Source organism: Diuraphis noxia, unplaced genomic scaffold (genome assembly GCF_037042655.1).
Source record: "Diuraphis noxia isolate RWA-SAM2 unplaced genomic scaffold, SU_Dnox_SAM2 contig0003, whole genome shotgun sequence".
Lineage (NCBI taxonomy): Eukaryota > Metazoa > Arthropoda > Insecta > Hemiptera > Aphididae > Diuraphis > Diuraphis noxia.
This window is the reverse complement of record NW_028301713.1, coordinates 52,100,695-52,123,518: the sequence shown is the minus strand read 5'-3', so window position 1 is coordinate 52,123,518 and position 22,824 is coordinate 52,100,695. Positions and strand designations below refer to the sequence as shown.

Genomic DNA, 22,824 nt, shown 5'->3' with positions numbered 1-22,824 from the left:
CTATGTTTGAGAATAATTTACCAATAAGAAGCGATCAAAAACCTGATAGTATTTAATTATTGGTTATTAATTTATTATATAACTGAGATGCAAATTACTTTTGAATCTTGCTCATAGAATATATACCTAATATGTCAATAAACATTTAATTTTCAAAATATTTGAATACATGGAACCAATTGGATACGAAATCTATTTTACTTTATAATGTACATACTATATCTCAAATAAGTTGATTACATTTTTTCAGTCATAATAACTATAATTATTAATTAATGTTCATAATTTTAGGTTGATAATAAAACGCCATTAAAATTAAATAGTTAATGAGTTGATTATATTGATAAGATAATATTGATCAGTTTATTACCTTTAACTTTATAATTTATGTATTTATCCATTTGTTTAAGACGATAAATATAGAATATTCAATAAATTAACTAAGATGTATTCTTTTTTATTTTTTTCAAATATAACAATTACTATTTTGGTAATATTATGTCATTCAACAATAGTCAAATTTGTTAATCCTTGACTAACTAATTTAAAAAAAGAACTGAAACAATTATAAATTCAAAACTTATCAAAATGAAATCAAATTAAATAATGAAGATAAAATAAACATTATATACCTATTCTAAAAATAATATAAAGAAATACTCAACAAGTAGGTATAATATACAATCGTTTTACATCTTGACTACTTATCTAGTTATTTAAACATAGAAACGTATCATCAAACTGCTTCAACTCTACTTTCAAAAAATCTGCTTTGCTTCTTAAGAATTTTGCGATTTCAGTTGACTTAGATAACATGTTTATTTCTTGGTCCAATTTTTTCATTTCATCATTTAAATTGTTAGCAGATTCATCAACTAATTGGCATAATCGTGCAAAGGTAGTAGAGAGTTCCTGCTGTACTTGATGACTACAATTCGCAGATGTGAGATCAACAATCAAACGAAGCTTCCTAGTAGCATGATCGACATATTGTCTCTTAAATTCTCTTTCTTTTGCTTTTGTTGTCCAAGACAAACGCTCATATAAATAAAGAACCCCATATACAGCACCAGCAGCTACAATCAAACGCCACCCAACTGTTTTGAGCATCTAAAAAAGAGAAAATTTAAATTCCAATCAATATTACAAATGTAGTATTACTTACAAATCCTCCTAAAACGAGTCCTCCCACAGTACCGTGAGTACCCACAGATGCAGCCAGAACACGTGATATCATGGATAAGTTTTGTTCCACAGCTAAACTATTATCAAATCCACTAAATGAACCGTCAACAGCACTGGTTGATGGATTTTGAGATGGGGACTAGAAATAATTATGTTACAATAGCAATGACAATTGAATAATTCAATCAAAAAAAAAAAAATTGAATTGCTTAAGATATTTACTATAAGAACCCTTGATTGATCACGTGACCAATTGGCTAATGATGATATACGAGTAATTAATTTTGATAAGCCCCAAGAGAATTTGAATTCAAGTTGCTCGTGGAAATCTCCACATAGATTATCACAGTGTAAACGATACAAAACTTCAAATGGTTCACGTTTAGGATTTGTGACATTAATGTTCCGTTTATCTTCTGGCAATAACGTTGACATCTTATCAATCATTTCTCTTTGACTTTGATCTATATTCATAGCCAATGCGGTGGATAGTTTAGCTCGTAAATTGCTACCAAGCCCTGATTCGACATGGCTATGAAGTTCTTTTTTATAAACATTTAAAACTAATGATTCTGGGTGAAATGGTAAATTGAATTCATCAACTAAAGTAGATAATCTGCGAATTTCATCATTAAGGGCTTTAGACACCTAAAACCAAAAGCAAATAGCAAATAGTTATTTAATATACACACACACACACATAGTATATAGTAAATTCACCTTATCCTCCACATCATCAACCATCTGATGGATTTTCATTTTCATCTGATTTGTTATACATACAAGTTGTTGTTCTGTAAAATTCAATTTCTCTTGAAATTCTTTTTTTTGACACATTTTTGAATGTGTTAGTTCTTTACTTCTGTTGTAAACTTTTTCCATAATTGTATACATATCTCTAGAAATAACACAAGAATTTTCAGTTTTAAAATAATTCAAATTATTTAAACAAAATTTTTAATGTTTAATCTCTATACTCCATTCACGTTTAAAATAAGCCACAGCGTCTAATTTGTGCACAGGAACTCATCAGACTTACTAATGGGTAACTCAGTAGGGTGACTAACTAGTGTTGCCAGGCCGCTGTTAAATTAAAATTGATAACCATTAAGAATCGTGTTTAATGCTTATGCAGAATGGAGCAATGTAGTATTTATTTTTAAAAAAAATTGTAATTACATTTGTACCATAGTGTTTTCTTATTTTTATAATTACAATGAGGAGTATAAGTATTAATAATTAATAAAAATCTTACTTGACTAAATGTTTTCCTTGTTGTGAATGATTTAAAAACTTAGTCTTAATTGCTGATTTTGAGATACATTCCTCAAATCTACGTTCAAATTCTTCAAATTCCATATATCTAGCACTAAAACCTTCAGCTAATGCTCCATTATTTATAGCTTGTCCATTGCGTTCTTTTACTCGAGCCTGTAATACTTCCTTAGCTGAAATAAAAAATACACGAGACACTGCCTCCTCTTGTGTGCAAACTTTCAACTCTTTCACCAAAAAATCTGTAGCGCGCTCCATATGTTGCTTACGCACCTAATAAAGAAAATGTATAAGTTAAATTTTTAAATAAATTATTTTTAAAACAAGCAGAATGAATCAAACTTCAAATTCAAAATCATAATAGGCAGATATAATATATATTATAAATATAATACACTTATTATTATTAATAGCAAAAATTTGCAGAAACAAGACTCTTTCTTACCTGTTCTTGGCTATTAAACTGGATGGAAAGATAATAACATAAAAAGGATAGGTATTTAATAATAATATATACCTAAATTTGATCATACAATTTACCTGGTCTAAGAATTCTGGTTCATTAGCGGAAGCATCCCATCGATTGTTTAATATAAATATATTTGGCTTAGATAATTTTGTCGATACTTTATGAAAAAAATTCTTCTCCTGAAAATATTATAATTATATTGTTAGAACAGAAAGGTTGTTTATTAATATTCTTAAGACATTAAGTTTCTAAATAATAGTTTAACAAACTAAACCATAAACATAGTAATAATTAAAACAATTTATTGGATGTTTACTATGCATATTGCATATTATTAAGAAATAATGAGACTTTGGCATAAGTATCGAAATATAGACAATTACATATGTATTATATTTAAGTTTTAAAATTTTAAAATTTGATTTAATATAAATTAAAAATGATTTCCTTAAATCAAATTTAAATGTTATATATTATACAAAACATAGATATACATTGAGCTGTTAAAAGCATACAAATGTATCTATATATTATAATTTATAATACTACACAAAACAAATATATATATACATGTTAATGATTTTTCAATATAATTTAAACTGAAAAATTATAGACAGCTATTTTTAAAATTTTTATTGATAGAATAAATTCAACTAATTTATTAGTAGGTACATTTTTATGTTTACTTATGAAAAAATAATTATATATAAGATTTAAAAGTGCCTCAACAAAATATATCAAGACACAAATTTATTATTATGGCTGCATTATAAAATTAATAAAAATAAAATCTTGAAAACATTATAAAAAATTGTATTCAAAATTCAAATCATAAACAATAAGCAACAAATACTAAAACATTTTAAATATATATAAATATTTTATAAAATAAAAAGTTAATACATTTAGCAATTTAACAGTAATATATTATACTACCACCACTTTGGCAATTTAAAACCATAATGATTCATAATTTTAATTACTAAGTATTCAAAGAAAGTTTTCAAATCAGAAATAGTAAGTTAAAACAGAAAATAAAGACTTCAGATTGTGATTAATATAAATTTTAAAAACAACTTTAAACTAAAAAGATAATAGTTTAAAATATGTTAAACAATTTTAACATGCAGTAAATTGAATGATTTAATATATAAAAAAAAATGATAGAATAAAAATAATGTAAATCAAACATTTGCTTGCATATATTTATATAATGTTTAAAATTTTGAAGACATTTCATTCAAATCATAGTATTTAAAAACAATTCTCAGCCATAAATAATGGAAAACCCATTAACCTTCCTAAATGATAAGTTATGCGGTAATTAATGTTGTATATTATAATCAAGACATTTTTTTACATATTTTATAAAATTAAATATGTTCTCAGCAAAAATATATGTTTATTGAAGTATAGTAATTGATTACATTTTGATTATCAACAGTTTGATATTTGGTTTTTAATTATTATCATGAATGATTGTGTACAGTAAGAAAAACCCTTGGAAAGATTTAAAAAAAATTGATTTTTTACATTAATTTCTTCTTGAATAATACACATAGTGTTTTATATTATTTTATAGTTGTTTTTTCTACTTTAATTTAAAACAAAAATTAATATAGAAATAAACTGAATGTTGAGAACGATCTAAGACTAAAATTATGTAGTTTTAATCCAGATATTAACTCTCATGTGGAAGACAAGCAATGTCAAAAACAACATTAAATTGTTTAACTTATGATTAAGTTGAATAAAGTGTTTATCTTAATAAACAATTCATTTTTTAGTTCTTTTATTTCTAATAACTGCCGTATATTTATATATATATGCTAATATATATAGTTGGGCCTCGAAGATTTTTTTATAAAATTGTTGGTTTGCACAACTAAAAAGGTTGGGAACTGCTGATCAAGACCATTGAATAACGCCAAACATAAGGGTTTCAACATTGGCATAATAGGCTACAGATAAAAATAGAAAAGAACAGATTTGTTTTATGTACCAGGAATTCAAAATACAAAATTTTATTTTGCTATTTTTAGCATAAATAAAGTATTTTAAAGTTTTGTTGCTATTTTTTGCTAATATGTACAATGTAATAATTTATTTTATATTAAATGAAAAATAGTAATTATAAATACATAAAATGTCTACAAATATTATTATACATTTACATAGACCATATCCTCAGTTTAAGTTACTTTGTGTATATTATAGAGTTAATATTTTCTTATACAATTATGACTTTTTGTTTGTTTGAATATTTAATTTTAATATTGTATACATTCTATATTCTAGAATATATTATCATACGTCTTTCAATGTCACTCTGTAATCCATAACATTTGTTAATTTTAATTCATTACTATTTGTTTATTCCTCGATTGTATATTATTTGGTTTTTGCCATTTTTTATATTTAGAGCATGTTTTAGTGCATATATTAAGATTATTTTGGTCATATTAAAGTGCATATTTCAGTACTTTTCATAAGTAAAATTCAAATCCTAATCATTATGTTTATAAAATATAATAATAAATGTAAAAGTTTCAATTCCTCACTAATAATATTTTTTAATTACAACCAATAACTAAAATCATTCTTTTTGATTTAAACACCTAATGGCTAATTTTTTTTAAATGTTAACTTCAAAAGTCTTTAAATATTATTTTGATTTTTAATTTCTGGATGAAAAACTTTGAAAGTCATATTTTTTTGTGATTGTAGTTCAAAAATATTATTTTATTTCATATTAATTAATAAAATTAGTTACTTGTTTAGTATTTAAATTTAAACAACTTCATGTATTTAGTATAAGTATAATATAATAGAAAATATCTCTCTTTTTTTTGGTTTATATAACTAAGGCATAAATGTTAGAAAATTATTTAAAGTTATTCATAATCATATTTAATTTAAATTTTGATCTGCCATTCCAAATTATTAATAATTATTTAAAATATACACATTTGACTTACTGTAACCATTAATGTGGATTCAGCATTAGCAACTAACACAAAAACATCAGCATCAATACAATGTGCATCAATCCAATCATCTAAATGTGGAGTAACATCCACTCCTGGAGAGTCAACTAAAGCTACATCATCTCTTAGTAAGCTGCATTTATCTTTTGGCCAATAAACATGTACCAATTCTTTTTCATTTAATTGTTTTTCATAATTCAAAGCATGTGCCAAATGAGTAACAGACTAAAAAACAAATTTTATAGTAAAATTAAAACAATTTTCATACACATTTAACTATCTAATAATGTACAACTACTTACTTCTACATTCTGTTTTTCATTACTACCTTCAGTAACTAAATATGCATCACCAGTTTGAGACCCTTCAACTTGTAGAAAACAATTAGTTGTATGACCAATACCGCTAGGAAGGACTTTTTCTCCCAACATAGCATTTACAACTGTACTTTTTCCATTGCTTGTTCTAAGTATTGTAATAATGATTTTAACATATTAATAAAATTAATATTTAAAAAAATAAACTATCGTAAAGATTTTGGACCACAAATGAAATTTAAACTCCATGATTCAAATATTTTTAAATTTCAATTGAAAACAAAAAATTAAGGATGACACAAAAATAATATCTTTATTATATTATAATATAACATAATATCTATACATCTTTTACTCAATTGTTAGTGGTGAGTGGTACATATAAATATAAAATATGTCTGGTTCTTAAAAGTGTCACTGTATTTGTAAGTTTTAAACTACATACAATCAAACCAAAAAAAAAAAAACCACAAACCTGCCAAAGAAAGCAACTTTCATATGATCACGAGTCAACACTTCACAAATTCCTTTGACTTTAGATCTATAATCCAATATGAACTTTAATTCATTTTCAACAATTACATCAGGACATATTTTATTCACATCTAAAAAATATAATTATAATGATTATAATACCCATTAATAAACAATAAAATATAGAATTGCATGAATATTGAAAACATTGTATGTCCTATACTGTACACAAACTGTATCTCTAATAAATTAATTTTGATTTTTTTTAATACTAAAAAAAATTAAATTATGATCTAATATTATAATAGTGTATCACTAAAAAAGTGATAAATAAACAACTAATAAAATAAAATACAATTATTGTTTAAGCAAAATTCAACTACAAAATTTTTTTGTAAAAATTTAAATGAAACTTTTATTTTTTGTTTTGATAGTATTTTTGATTAACAAAAATAGAATATTTATATACCTATTATTAATTGATCAACAAGTATAGTTTATAAGGAATTTGTATGTATATAAAAAATCAACCTCTAATTGTCAACAAATTTTTCATTTTAAATAAACTATAATATAAGATACAGTAACCAGTAATTAAGTTGAAAAAATGATCAAGATTTTAAACATATTTTGTTTTAATTGTATTTAAATTTTAATATAAATAATATCAGAAGGTTGATGGAGATTTCTAACTTAAAGCTATTAGTCAGTTATCGAGGGCAGATCAAAGAATAAAAAATGTGTGCAAGATATTTAATGTACATAGTACTGTAAAGTATAAGTCATATAAATAATACATGTTATGTAAATACTTATAGCTTTAATAATAAATAGTAAACAAAATAAGTAATAATTACCAATCATACGTTCAGATGCATCAGCCACATATTCTTGGATATCAACAAATATACTATTGATTTGCTTTTTAGCCTGGCCAAACACCTGTAAAGGTGAAGAAATTTGTTCATCTGTTGATGGATTACGAGGAACTATAAATGAATCACCAATAGTGTGATTTATATAAGCAGCCATTTATGAAAAATGTATGAAAGACGGTAACAACATGCAAAGCTCAAATGCTACCTGCCAACAAAAAAAAAACAAAACAAATTAGAAATAATAATTGATAATATAATAGCTTAATAAATATCAATATAATAGTATGTGGTTATGCGGATATTCTAAAATGCTTTTAATGTCCTATAAGTACTTTTAATACCGTGCATGTTTAGATAGTTTTGGAATCATACCTGTTTATTCCAAGACATTAATTAAAGTAAACTAAACAAATAAAGTTTTTATTTTAATTTATAAAATCTATTCAACTTTTATTGGGTATTAGTCTTTATATCAAATGTATTAAATCGCTTAGTTTTTGTATAGATTGAGTAAGTTTCGAAGATAAACCAATACCAATTTATATTTAAATTATTGTGCTATACTTACGTTTATTCAATACTAAAGAATATGAACTATCGACCAGAATAAACCAATGTTTGTGGACTATATTCAACTGAAATCATATTATACAAGACGCAAAAGAATAGTAACCATAATTTTAACATAACAACAATAACGTCAATAACAAATTGTACCTATTGGGTTTTTAATTTTTTTAATCTCTTTTCTATGAGATTCTCTTTGCAATCTTTTGCAAGAGAAAAAAAGAAATGATGTTAAATTATTATTGATATTCCCGTGCGGCCGAGCCTTAAGATAGCGTATAAATGATAACAACAAATACGATAAGATTGAACAGGTTGACCGAAAATGTAGAAATACTAGTATATGACGGAAAAATTATTTATGCACTTGGTAATACTGTTAGCAAGCCGACATCGTAAAAGGCGGCATTTCGATTAACCATCATAATATTGTATATTTAGATCGTGGGTCGAACGAATTTCAATAATATTGGTTCGTATTTTGAAATTAAATAGGTAAATAATATCTGAAAATACATATTTATTTTAATAAACTACCTTCATATTTTATTGGCTGCGTCAACGTTAAATTGTAACTCACAAATTTTTCCTTCAATAAAAATATTACTCGCCATATTGGAGTTTTCTGGAAAATGTTCAAGGCGATCAAATTATTATTGTGAGACAATGAAGGTTTTCAACGAAGAACTTGGAGTATCTATTTACCTACGTATGTACCTACGTATCGATTTAATTTTGAGCGTCTAAAAAGTTACACTTACAAGTGATACGTAGGTACCGGACCTGTTTCAGGCTCAGACTTCGATACGAGTCGGTACGTAACTATTCCCAGTCAATACGTATCAAATTATTTATTTTTGAAAATGTTGAATTATTTTGTCTCATCTATTTTTAGAAAAATAATAATTTAAAAAAAAACCAAAAATGATTCAATTAATTTTGATAGAACCCCAAGTCATAGGTTTAGGAACTAGGTATAAATTATAATAATATAGTGTAGATGTATTCCACCAATTCATATCAAGTACATATAGGTGTTATAAACCCATTTCATTTAGCAATAGTAATACAAGTATTATAGTATAATCATTTTTTAATTATATATTGTATAATATGTATCCATCATGCACCCATGGGAACGAGCTCAACGAACACGATGACATTTATACACGGCATAATCACATAGAGAAGATCTCTACATCGTGGTTCGGATAATATAATTGTAAGATTTTTAGAATATAAAAGCGATAATGTAACAGACTTAGGGCGGGTTGCATAAACGTCCTGTAACTACTTACAGATCTGTAAGTACGTTAACGGATCTGTAAATAAAATTAGGTGTTGCTTGAACGCTCGGTAAAGTTACCGGCTCTGTAAATTATCGGCTACCGGGCCTGTAAACTGCAGATCCGATTTGGTCTCTGTAACTAATTACAGATCGGTTAAAATAACCTACGCGGTTACGCACAATTTTTTGGTTTAATATGGTTTAATTTATTTGGTAACCACGGTCATTAATAATTTTATATTTCTTTATGCAACCCGAGAATAGTTTACACAATCATTAAAAACCTTATAGAGCCGGTAAATTACAGGGCTGGTAACAAATTTACAGACTGTTCTTTATGCAACCCGCCCTTAGTGACAGGATTGGAGGCAAGTGGGGTTTGGGGGTCGTGATACCCCGCCATCGGATAATCGTAATAAAAGTCGACACTTTCGGCATACGGGCTACTTAGGCTATAGTGACGTATTTACGCGTGAGTCAGATTCCCCACTTAAACCTTTTTAGATTCTGAGCGGAGCGATGAATATATTGATTTTACAATGATGTGTGTGTGTGTTTTTTTTTTGTGTCTGTCATCACGCTTCGATTTTCGACTTCAGTACCTTGTTAAATCAGAAAGTGAATCTAGTTGGTACTTTGGAGGGGTCAAAAGTAAAAAATTTTCAATATTTTTCTAAATAATCGGGATAAAACAAACTAAAAATTAAGGGGAAAACTGGAATTTTTACGCACAATCAGTTTATATTATAATTTATTTAATAAAATTTACACTTTATGTATTAAAAACTGACCCAAGACTACCTCAATTGAGTGTCACTGTGTTACTGTGATCCATGGTACAGACCACGCCACTAAGTGGTGATGGTGTGGTGCAGGTCTAGAGTGGATTATACGAGTAAATGTTTTAAAATAATAAAGTGCAATACATAAATGCCATATCCAGGGTGTGGACTTTTGGGCTTCCCCCCTCACCCCCGAAAACAAATCCTAGGTACCACACTGCAATATATATATGTGTGTCTGTATCTGTGTATAAAGCATAGATGCACATCATACCACACATATCCGATGCTAAATTTCAACCCTAATTTGGCCCCAAATACATTCTCTTGAGCCGTGATATTTGATAAATCAAACCATACGCATACCAACTGGCATCTGACATATCTAAGTAGGTGCCAGGTAGTACTAATTTCATGTTGTTTATTAATTTATTATATTAAAAATTTGAAGGATATAATTTTGAAATACGAATAACCAACAAGATAATATTAGGTAGGTATACTTGTGAGTTGTAATATGTTGTTGCACAGTAACACGAGATGAGTAGTGCAGTAGAAAAATGGACGAGTAGTTTAGCTAGTTGGAATTTTATAGAAAAATAATATGTAGAAGGTATAATTGAAACATAACTAGGCGCCTTTAAACATTTTTCGAACATTTATTTATATACAAATTTTACAACTGCATGCCTGCACACTATAATAATTCAACAATACAATTTTCAGAATAAATTAGTATTCTTTAACATTTCAAGATAACATGGTTAGATAGAACCATTAGATTTAGATAGGTACTAGCGTACTGCAAATATTGTTCCTTGAACAGAGAAGTAGTTACTAAATTATAATACAATTTTAAATAAAAAATACATACTTAAACAATAATAATATAAATATTATATTATTTATTGCATTACAAATAATTTTAATGAACTTAAAAATATTATTAAAAACATTAGACCTAAAATGTGATCTTTAAATTCTATAGATTCATTGTGTAATTTTTAATACACTTTTTTTTTTAGTTTTTATAGTTCTCACACTATAGGCTGAATTTCCTTTACATCTTTCTGCTCCTCATTATTCCATTTTTGTAATTTAGAACTTCCAAAAATCAAAAATCCAATTCCTGTTAATGAACAAAATGCCGCAGATACAATAAATACTTTTTTCCATTGTTCTAGAGTTTGCTGAAAAAAAAACAACTTAAGCTAATAATAGTCAAATATTTATATCATTTATTTGATAAAATAAATTTTAATAAGTATGTTAACAAAACACAGCTTTATAAATAAAATATTACAATAATTGTCCCTCTAAAAAGACCTCTTATAGTGCAACAGACCTCAGCGATAAGAATATGTTTTGACAAAATGAAAGACAAGGCTCGTCATCATTAAATTACAAAACATTATAAGTGTTGCCACTTTGCCAGTTAGAGTTATATATTAGTTATTTACAATTACAATTATAAATATGTATTTCTAAACAATCTATTAATCTATATCTTATTTATATGTGAAATTAAAAAGAATTCAGAGCATAATATGATGTTATTATTAAGTACACAAATAAGCAATTTGGTCAGAGGTTTATTGATTACTTAGGTCCAGTTGTGTCCAATCATTGCCTTTAAATATTAAAAAAATAAATATTTTTGATCACTTTACTTTAAAATCTAATAATATTAAGTACCTACATTAAAATAATTGTTAAAAATTGGTGTAAATATAAACTTTATTGTGTAACTTTAATAGATTATCTTAATACTGGTCAATGTATTGTAAGTCAATTAGCCCATCACAGTCCACAAACTTTGCAGTTTCATATACTATGTGATAATATTATGACTATTAATACTGTATGCCAAGTTTCATAAAAAATCGATTCATTCAAATTTGTGCCACAGAATTATGTAAAAGCATGTCTAAGGCGTTTTAGCCCATGATCATGTATATCTAAAAAATAACAATTCGAGAATGATAATATTTTCCTAGATTTCCATTATGCTTTCTAAAATGGAGTATCATCATTAAATCTCAAACAATAAATTTCCAAAAAAAAAAACTATCAGCTTTACTTAGTTTAATTATTGAGTTACCTACTTCACATTTAGCATTAACTCATGTTTTTATTAACCCACCCAAATTGTCTATGTCTACCTATATAATGTGTGAAATTTACTAATTTTTGAAATAAATTACAAAATAAAAATAAAATACCTGTTGATATGTGATCAATCCCACAATGTATGGTGAAACACTAATGCATAATATTACAATTGTTCCATTTATGCCTTGTAACACTCCCGCAAAATTTGGAGCTAGATCTACAATTCCTGGAAGTGCTCCCGAAGAAATTGCACCACTCACGACCACGGCGCATATCAAATTAAATATGACAAAGGCTTCGTTACATCCAGAATATGCAAACGTCAATATAAACAAACCATGGACTATGTTGCTGAAAACGCAAGCCAATTTGCGAACATTTGTTATGGACATTATTTTAGCTTGGATTAAATGATCACATAAACAACCAAAACTAAACGCAAATGGCCATAGGAACAAATGTGGTACACCAGACCAAATACCTGTCTAATAGTGAAAAAAATATTATTATTATTATTATATGCATATTGATTGTAATTTAAAGTCACAAATAAACAAACTTACCTGTTTCAGGTTGAAACCCAACACAAATTTGAAATAAGTTGGTGCTTGTAGGGATATTGTGTACATTCCCCAGTTATAACCAATTTGCGATATGATGTTCACCATCAAAGGCAAAGACGTCAAAATTGATTTCCAAGGTGTAGAAGACTATAAAAGCATTTAAAATATGAGATAATTATAAATATTATACATCTATATTCTATACTTCAAACGGTCATGACTTATGAATAATTAATGTAATAACAATAATTTTACACTTACGGAAACATTTTTTATAATAGAGTTGCCTAGACTGCTTTCTATGTATTTTAGTTCTTTTTCAGTTATAGTCGGGTGCACTCTTGGCGAATCATAAACAAGATAACTCCAAAATAAATTCCATACCAAACCGATTAATCCAGTAATGTAAAATACACTCTCCCAACCCAGCCAATCCATCAAGTAACCACATACCATATAAGTCACAGCCGTTCCAACAGATGTACCTTATTCACAACACACGAGATAAACTTATAAGTAACTTCCAGCATTTTTTTTGATTAAAACGCATACAATATTCTAATATAACATGATATATATACGTATTATAAATGATGGTTAAATATATTAACATTTTAAGTTAGGTTTATTTAGGAAAATAATAGCTAATACTTATGGGTAATATTTAATAAAATAAATAACACTTTACTACCACAATTTATTATTTTATTGTGGTGTATTTTTCTTTAGTTAAACACTATGTACTAGTATATATGTATATAGGTAAGCAGATGTACGAATTTTAACTAATGAACTAGGCACGTAACTACGTAGTAAGTACCTACCAACCTACCTATATTACATATTATATACTGCTATACATTTGGTTATTAATAGGTTATTAATAATTGATATAAAATCTAATAATGATACAACAGCCTATGTGCAGAAAATTATCTAAAGAAAAAAATAATTATAAAAGAAAAATACATGGGATCCTGACGTCCGTCAAGTTGGCACCGGCACTTTCTCCAAACAACTCAAAATTGGTATCAAAATTTTGCTACGAATTTGCTACATTTTGCTACGCTATTTTTAGAATTTGCTACTATTTGGTTTTTCCGGAAATCCGGAAACAAACATGCCAGTGCTATCTTTACGTAGCACCGGCACTTTCTCCAAACAACTCAAAATTGGTATCAACATTTTCTACGAATTTGCTACATTTTGCTACGCTATTTTTAGAATTTGCTACAATTTGGTTTTTCCAGAATCCCGGAAAATCGAAAATTTCCCAGCACCGGCACTTTCTCCAAACAACTCAAAATTGGTATCAAAATTTTGCTACGAATTTGCTACATTTTGCTACGCTATTTTTAGAATTTGCTACTATTTGGTTTTTCCGGAAATCCGGAAACAAACATGCCAGTGCTATCTTGACGTAGCACTGGCACTTTCTCCAAACAACTCAAAATTGGTATCAAAATTTTGCTACGAATTTGCTACATTTTGCTACGCTATTTTTAGAATTTGCTACTATTTGGTTTTTCCATAATCCCGAAAAATCGAAAATTTCCCAGCACCGGCACTTTCTCTAAACAACTCAAAATTGGTATCAAAATTTTGCTACGAATTTGCTACATTTTGCTACGCTATTTTTAGAATTTGCTACAATTTGGTTTTCCCAGAATCCCGGAAATCGAAAATTTCCCAGCACCGGCACTTCCTCCAAACAACTCAAAATTGGTATCAAAATTTTGCTATGAATTTGCTACATTTTGCTACGCTATTTTTAGAATTTGCTACCTCCTGGTTTTTCCGGAATCCCGGAAAACAGAACATTTCCTAGCACCGGCACTTTGATGTTAAAAGAGCTGATGGCCTGTGGAATATTCACGACGACTTGGTAAACAAAATAACAACATATAAAAACACCGAAAAAATTGAAGTTCAACCCCATATTTTATTTTATGTAAAAGAGTAAAATTATATTAATTTGGAGAATAGATGATAATAATTGAAATAAATTTAAAGTACTTATATTTCAGTTTATTAATTTTTGTATATATTTTGTTTTATGATATGTTTTGTATATTTCGTTAGAATTATTATTGAATTCGTACAACTATTATACCTTTTGATGCCCATTTAAGCTTTTGTATGACTAAAGTTTTTGATTGATATTAATTATTTACTAAACAATCCGGTTACTTATTATTATGACTATATTCTTTATTGAGTCAAATAAATGGTAAAACTAAAATGAATTTCTACAGTTCATTTATTTATAATATATACTATACTTAGACAACGATTGTCCAGTACTATAATATTAACATGTTGAAAATAGGTTTAAACATATATTGACTGGAATATGTTTAATTTGGAAATTTAAAATGTTGATAACATCTATTTAAATTCAATTTAATTTTTTGGTGTTCAACCCCGTGCTATAGGCTATAAAAATGTATAATAAGTGCTGGCACTAAAAGTATTTCAAGATTCTATACTTCCAACGCAGAAGAAAGTTCTGAATTTTATATATCTCATTAGTTGTGAAACGCATTATAGCACATGAATGGAACAATAATCTATGAAAATAAAAAATGTTAATACCTATTATATCATGGTATTTGGTCAAAGTGCCGGTGCTGGGAAATTTTCTGTTTTCCGGGATTCCGGGAAAACCAGGAGGTAGCAAATTCCAAAAACAGCGTAGCAAAATGTAGCAAATTCATAGCAAAATGTGGATACCAATTTTGAGTTGTTTGGAGGAAGTGCCGGTGCTGGGAAATTTTCTGTTTTCCGGGATTCCGGAAAAACCAGGAGGTAGCAAATTCCAAAAACAGGGTAGCAAAATGTAGCAAATTCATAGCAAAATGTGGATACCAATTTTGAGTTGTTTGGAGGAAGTGCCGGTGCTGGGAAATTTTCGATTTTCCGGGATTCTGGGAAAACCAAATTGTAGCAAATTCTAAAAATAGCGTAGCAAAATGTAGCAAATTCGTAGAAAATGTTGATACCAATTTTGAGTTGTTTGGAGAAAGTGCCGGTGCTACGTAAAGATAGCACTGGCATGTTTGTTTCCGGATTTCCGGAAAAACCAAATAGTAGCAAATTCTAAAAATAGCGTAGCAAAATGTAACAAATTCGTAGCAAAATTTTGATACCAATTTTGAGTTGTTTGGAGAAAGTGCCGGTGCCAACTTGACGGACGTGGGATCCTGCTTGTGACTCAATTCCAATAACGTTACTAGTTATGTCACTAATTACAGTATATCATCAACAACCCATCCAACACGTTCAAAGAATGGGTAAATAATAATATTCCCACAACAATATTGCCCAAAATACATCGATAACACACAAATTTTATATCAATCAAATTATTATAAGTATTAAATTATGATGTACATGTCTATAGTTATTATAGCTCCTTATTACGATAATCAATGACAAAAGCCAAAGGTATAAAATATGATAGGTATAGGTTTTTTAGATAATAATTTCTACTACTCTACTAGGTAAATATCTAGTATTTTAAAAACAATTTAATCAATTACTTAGTTAAATTAATATTCTTCTCATTTTTATTCCAAATAATATTTTAACTGGGTGTTATGCAACTCAATATGTCACAATAGTTTTATATATACATATATATTACACAGTAATAAATAAAATTTACATTTTTAGATTTGTAATGTAGTAACATAACTATCAATAATAAATTGAAGATATAAAATTATGTCATGATAGTAAATGTAATTTTTAATAATAAAGTAATTTCAGCATTATAGCCAAACAATTATTTAGCTAGTGTTATTTTTAATCACCTATTATAAAAATTGTCTATTTTTTTCAACTACTAATTGATGGCTGCAAGCCCAATATTTTTACATTATTTAGCCTCGGATCACAATCATTAACCCGTAACAACTAAAAAACCATTCTAAATGATAGAACCTATGAATACAATTATTTTATAATTATGCCGGTATGTATATATTATTTATTCATACCTTTGCGCATATGGCTAAATGCCTAGCCCATGCCTGGCAGAAAGCACAGGCTATACAGGCCTAAGCCTATATGTTTGAAAGGCATTTCCTTGGTATAGGTAGGCAGAGCCATTTTTAGGATAATAAGTGTTACTCCCTAGTCCCTAGTCCAACACGAAAATAGAAAATCTGTTTTGAAGTATTGATGAGCAAAATAAATGGTTAATTATTTTATTTAAAATGTTTTATCTTTAATAGTCAATATCTCGCAATTAACTAAATTTAGTATTAGTTGAGAGTTTGAGACGGCTTATGCACAAGTAAAAATACAAATACATAGTATACTGAATATTATGGGCGTAACACGATTGCGCACTTTTTACCTTTTTATATTTGAGCAAACACAACTAGATTATTGCGAAGATAAAAATTTTATGCTATAGGATTTAAAGAAAATAATAATATTAAAATTGCAACAAATAACAATAATAATTTAATATGCTTACCAAGTAAAAAATATTGATATTTAGTGCGTCACAAAAAAAAAAAATTATAAATTCATAAATTTACTAAGTTCATATAATTCAAAAATGTCCCAACATTAATAATAATGTAATACGTTTAGTAAAAATAAATAATTATTTAATATTATACGTCACAATAACAAAAGTCCTGTAACTTTTTAGCACAAAAACGTGGTCCCAATGTCAGTCAATAATCATTTAACGATATTTCATTATTTTTATATTTTTTCCACGTATTAATTAGAAATATAATATTTTCTTCTTGTTCTTTAGGAGTCTTGTTAATATTTTGTTGTTTTATGTTATGTATTTTTAAATAAGATTAAATAAGACTAAAAATTATCAGATGTGAATACATTGGAAAGCAACACGTTTGAAAACACTTACCTATCAGTTATAGGTAGGTAATAATATATTATTTTAATAGGTATAGTATTAGTATCCACTGGCCGTAGTGATTGTATATATAGGTACAAGGTATTAAGTATAATGGGTACAGACAAATAAAATAGTTATTGTGCACAATTATGTTGTGTTTGCTCAAAATAAATATAAAAAGTTAAAAAGTGCGCAATCGTGTTGTGTTTTTTCGGGTAAAAAGGTAAAAAATGCGTAATCATGTTGTACCGACAGGAAAGTCAACAGTTGATGCTTATTTATTAGATTATTATATTTTATAAACTTTTCGCATTGATATTTAAATTATTAAGTTAAGATACATTATATAATATGTAGCACCCGCATCGGTATTGCCTGAGTATGCTTAATTTCAATAATATTATTTGATTTTCATCTACTGCTTGCGGTCGAAACATGATGTCAAATTCGTTTAGTTTGTCTGGCAACTACTGCAATTGAAAAAGGTGTGTCTAACGAATTGAACATGGAAGAGATAATACAAGTGTTCAGAGCATCAAAAGCCAGAAAAATTAAAATTTTATAACAAATAAAAATTTTGGATTCTTTGTTTTACCGCTTTTAAAAATTTAGAAAATGTATTATTTTAACCAACGAGTAGAATGTCAACGAAAATGTGATATATTTAAATGTATTAAAAAAAATTTTTTATTCATAGTAATAAATATATGTATCATTTAGTTGACTATAGACAACATATTTAACTACAGTTGAATAAAAAATTATTTATCGAATTATAACCCAGGCCCTCCACATCATATTTTTGGCCCTGGTACAGAACTAAGTACGAGCGCAGATTATTTTTTTAATATCTATTGAAGTAATATTTTGAAGTAATTATTTGCATAAACGGTGGTCCCCTCAAATGTCCGAGCCCTAGTACTATGGGTTCTTCAGACCCACCCCCCCTTCTTGTGGGGGCTCCGATTATAACTTATAGGTATACTGTGAAAAAATAACAAGTCAGCTGCTTTTGTTTTGTGGTCGTGGCCATGGTAAAATAAACTTTTTCATGCTTTAATTCAAATATATATGTTATGTAAGTAGTAAATATGGAAAACAATAAGAACAAAAACATACCGATTTTAAACTCTGGGTATTTGCCAATTGGAAATTTTCAGTATTTATTAATAAATAAATTGCTTACTTTCTATTTACACTGATATTATTTTCATTTTAAAATCCATAAAACGTGTGCCTGCGTCGTAGCATTTATTTTATTATGTTATTCATTATGAAATGTGTAACCTATATCGACAAACTATCTATTAATCGATTTTTCTCAAATGTCAGAGCCAAGTACTTACCCACGTCAGCAAGTTATCAGAGCATTATTAAAAAATTTTAATAATTGAAAATTATATTTTAAAAATAACAATGAGTAAACTAATTTTAAAATATAAATACCTAAATATGCTGACACGAAACGGCTTCTTTCATGAGGAGGTATCCATTTACCCACCATCGCATGCATTGATGGCCACGCTAATCCAGCTATGAGACCTTGAAAAACTCGTATTAAAATCAAAACATTGAAATTAAATTTTGCCGACAAAGGTATCACGCAAGTGAGTAGAGAAACTAAACCGTTACTAAAGCCAAATATGGATTTAGCTCCGAATTTTTGTGCCAATAATCCACCAGGGATTTGTAACAGCATATGTAACCAAAAAAATGATCCTTTAGCCATATTTTGTTGGTATTCATCCCACTCGAAAACATTGTCCTATAAGAGTTACCAAATAAAATCAATTTTATTATAAAACGGGATTGAAAATTAATTTAAGAATAATATTTCCAAGCAAAATACCAGGTTAAAAACTAATATTATACAATATATATACATATATCAGTATTACATATAAGTGTGTTGTTAGAACTTCGTCAAACCTAACTTAATCAAGCACTGCTTCTATGATTATACTCAACAATTAATGTCAAATACTATTCATATATTTTTTACTTATGTCACATATTATTCATTAACAGAGTCAGTACTTGTGCCGTAATCTTAGCAAAATAAAAAAATTAAATAAAATCTAAGCCAAAAATAATATTAAATAATTAAAGATATCTCATACTAAAAAATTAGACTCTTTGGCGGTAATTTCTAAAATATTTAATTCAAGATGTCTTTTTCTTTAATATCGTATAGATCGTGAAAATACATATGGTAACTATCTACTTTCAATTATCAATATTGCTGTTGAATTGAGAAATTCGTATAGTACCTTTTACTATTTACTATTTTTTTTTCCTGTCAGAATCGACAACAGAGGAGGATCTGTTTGCACAATACTACTCCTACTATTTACTATTTAGTATTTACTGTTATAATTAAAAAAAAAAATCAACATTATGAAAAATTAGCTGTAAAATCACGATCAATTCAATTTGATTCATAAGCTGTTGGTATGCTATTATGTATGCTATTATTACTCAATGTTTCTTTGTGACTACCTCAATTATTCTATCAATTTGTAAACAGACGTTTACAGTCTTACACACATGAAACATTACGTGTTGCCGTGTTGAGGAATATCACTTTTAAAGTATTAACATCAATTACAGTGGTTTACAGTTGTTGCACTGTGTATGATTATTGACCTGACTCAATTTACACCAGTTATTTATTAATACCTACATAATTTAATAGTTATCAAAGTTTAATCAGTATCATAAACTACTAAATACCTAATAATCAATAATGGCATGGGATTAATTATAAATTGACCTTTAAAATTTCATACGATAATATTATTATATTTGGTATCTCTTTCTATTTTTTATTTAAAATTCGTAATGCAACATCATCACAGCATATTTCATAAATCACTATGTACCTTTTACCAACTTTTTACCTAATACATATTTGTAAAAATAATACTTACATTATCTTTGTTAGTGTCACTCAAATACGATGTATTATGCGAAAGGCTATGATTTTCGTAGTATTCGCTTTTTAATCCATCTTTCACAGTTATTGGTCGAACCATAGACACTATTGCTATATTGAGATTCATGCGTAGCATGAAATTCATTCCAAAACCCCAAAAAGTCATGTACCATAGTATTGTTCGTTCTGAAATCGTATTAAGTATCGAATTACGTTAAACTTTTAATAAACAACCTTTTTCGACAATAATGAATAAGTCTATTTGAAAAAATAAACTAATAAATCGAAATAATTATAAGCTATTCACGATTAAATTCATAATTACAATTTGAATGTTATTTAAAAGTTTAAATTGATTTAGACCTTATATTAAAATTTAATCAAAAATTATCTAAGATATTTTACCAACTCTGCATGTTTCAACAATAAGTTCTGACTTCCTCACAAATGCTTGATCGCTAAATATGCGTGAATAAATCACCACTACGCGATGCTAAATTAAACTGCAATATATGTATTGCAATTATGATACCTAAATGATTATAATATATACAATCTCATTTTATTGCCGGATTACACGTGCAAATTGAAGAGGAAAACAGTATTAAAACCAAAGCATATCTTTAATCTTAACCTTTGATTATGTAATCCTCGAAAATCCAATAGTTTTTTTAATATTTTAACAATTGTATTTATTAAGTTACAATGATGGGTATGAATTTACGATCCTAAATTGTTTATTTCATATCCAAATATAAAAGCATAATCTATTATTTTTAATGACTATGTACCTAGTAATGTAAAAAAAGGTGAACTTGCAATATATATATATATATATTTGTATTTACCTCTCTTGTGCATATCGCGTACACACTCCAGATTACTACCTTCTTATATGTATATATGTACACACATGCAAATACATATATGCATATGATGATTACTTACACATTAAATTAACTTACCCTTCTTCGGCTGAAATCTTTCTAAGTGTTTGATGGTCGAAGGAAGGAGAAGTAGGTTCAACATTAATTAATTTATAATTCAATATTAATTGACAGCACAACTATTAATTTAGAGGTATCTAAAAAGAGAATTTATTAAGACACAGAAAAATTACATTTAAAATACATTGAACAGTTAACCGCGCATATCTATCGCCAAGAGCGTACGCAGGAAGAGTGTCGTTGTATATATCTGGCCGATGGTCGAAGGGTATCGTCCGAGCACTGCAGATAGAACGGTTTTTGTATAAAAGGGCATAACAATATATGACCACAGATGTTTATTTATAATATAAACATCTGTGTGGCTGTATTATACCATATTATAATATAATATATTATGTTGATGAGGGACATGATGATGACACTCATTTTAGTATTACCTATAGTCGTTAAGAGTGGCGATCATTACAATTACAAAAGATGATTTTTATAATTTTATTGATACTCGTACATGCAGTTAAAAAATTTCAAACATGTTTAATGCTTATTAAAGTTAAGTTTTCTATGAAAATATACATATATATTGTATATTACATACCTAACCTTTTTTTATCACTTTAATTTGTGTAATAATTCTAAAATAATTGTTAGATCCAATAAATTTGCATTGCAAGGATTTATCTCTGATCTCGTGTATGATATCTCTGATATATGTCTTAAAAATCCACTTTCAGCGCCTAAATTTTTAGAACACGGACAATATTGCGAGTAGTGGCAGTATGCGTTTTTTAGCAAGTCAGCGTTGTGAGTTAGTTATCGTTCTAATTAGTTACATTGTAAAGCTGGTCCACTAATAAAGTACAGTAATTATTACAATTCCTAGGCGATATCATTTCCTTCCTGTTCCTCTATTAGGAATTGTCGTGTATTATTATATAAAAATGGGTTTCTGTCTGTCCTTTATGAATTCCTATTCCAATTGCTGGACTGATTGTGACGAAATTTGGTACAGAGATATATTAGACCTATGGGCAGAAGATGGGCTAAGTTAAAAAATGATTGACCCAAGTATCATTCAATTGATTATTTGAATTGTCAGACTTCTCTCGGTAAAACGAATAAAATTAATGTTAAGCTAAATTGAATATCGTTGTAAGATTATC

The 22,824-nt window shown here is 27.5% G+C and overlaps 2 protein-coding genes across 7 annotated transcripts; both read right to left on the bottom strand.

Annotated features, from left to right (window-relative positions):
• Positions 1 to 436: 436 nt before the first annotated feature.
• Positions 437 to 8,394, bottom strand: Marf (Mitochondrial assembly regulatory factor). Of its 4 annotated transcripts, XM_089223867.1 has the most exons (13): positions 8,154 to 8,394; positions 7,958 to 7,988; positions 7,565 to 7,649; positions 6,709 to 6,838; positions 6,219 to 6,381; positions 5,908 to 6,141; positions 3,001 to 3,108; positions 2,906 to 2,923; positions 2,441 to 2,733; positions 1,906 to 2,083; positions 1,408 to 1,833; positions 1,166 to 1,324; positions 437 to 1,110 (listed from the first exon to the last, which is right to left on the bottom strand). In XM_089223867.1, the coding sequence occupies exons 2-13, from the start codon at positions 7,973 to 7,975 to the stop codon at positions 709 to 711; spliced, it is 2,214 nt and encodes a 737-aa protein (XP_089079993.1). In that variant the 5' UTR covers positions 7,976 to 7,988; positions 8,154 to 8,394; the 3' UTR covers positions 437 to 708. The 4 variants fall into 4 exon arrangements, with proteins under 4 accessions (XP_089079993.1, XP_089079991.1, XP_089079994.1 ...); XM_089223865.1 differs by lacking the exon at positions 7,958 to 7,988 and having other exon boundaries at positions 7,565 to 7,790; XM_089223868.1 differs by lacking the exon at positions 7,958 to 7,988 and having other exon boundaries at positions 8,154 to 8,393.
• A 2,467-nt stretch (positions 8,395 to 10,861) lies between these two features.
• LOC107173383 (vesicular glutamate transporter 3-like) lies at positions 10,862 to 21,826 on the bottom strand. Of its 3 annotated transcripts, none has more exons than XM_089222585.1 (7): positions 21,680 to 21,826; positions 20,710 to 20,900; positions 19,226 to 19,544; positions 13,159 to 13,382; positions 12,898 to 13,044; positions 12,445 to 12,819; positions 10,862 to 11,412 (listed from the first exon to the last, which is right to left on the bottom strand). In XM_089222585.1, exons 1-7 carry the CDS (start codon positions 21,741 to 21,743, stop codon positions 11,260 to 11,262), a joined length of 1,473 nt encoding a protein of 490 aa, XP_089078711.1. In that variant the 5' UTR covers positions 21,744 to 21,826; the 3' UTR covers positions 10,862 to 11,259. The 3 variants fall into 3 exon arrangements, with proteins under 3 accessions (XP_089078711.1, XP_089078712.1, XP_089078713.1); XM_089222586.1 differs by lacking the exon at positions 21,680 to 21,826 and adding an exon at positions 21,124 to 21,263; XM_089222587.1 differs by lacking the exon at positions 21,680 to 21,826 and adding an exon at positions 21,120 to 21,242.
• Between the last annotated feature and the right edge of the window lie 998 nt (positions 21,827 to 22,824).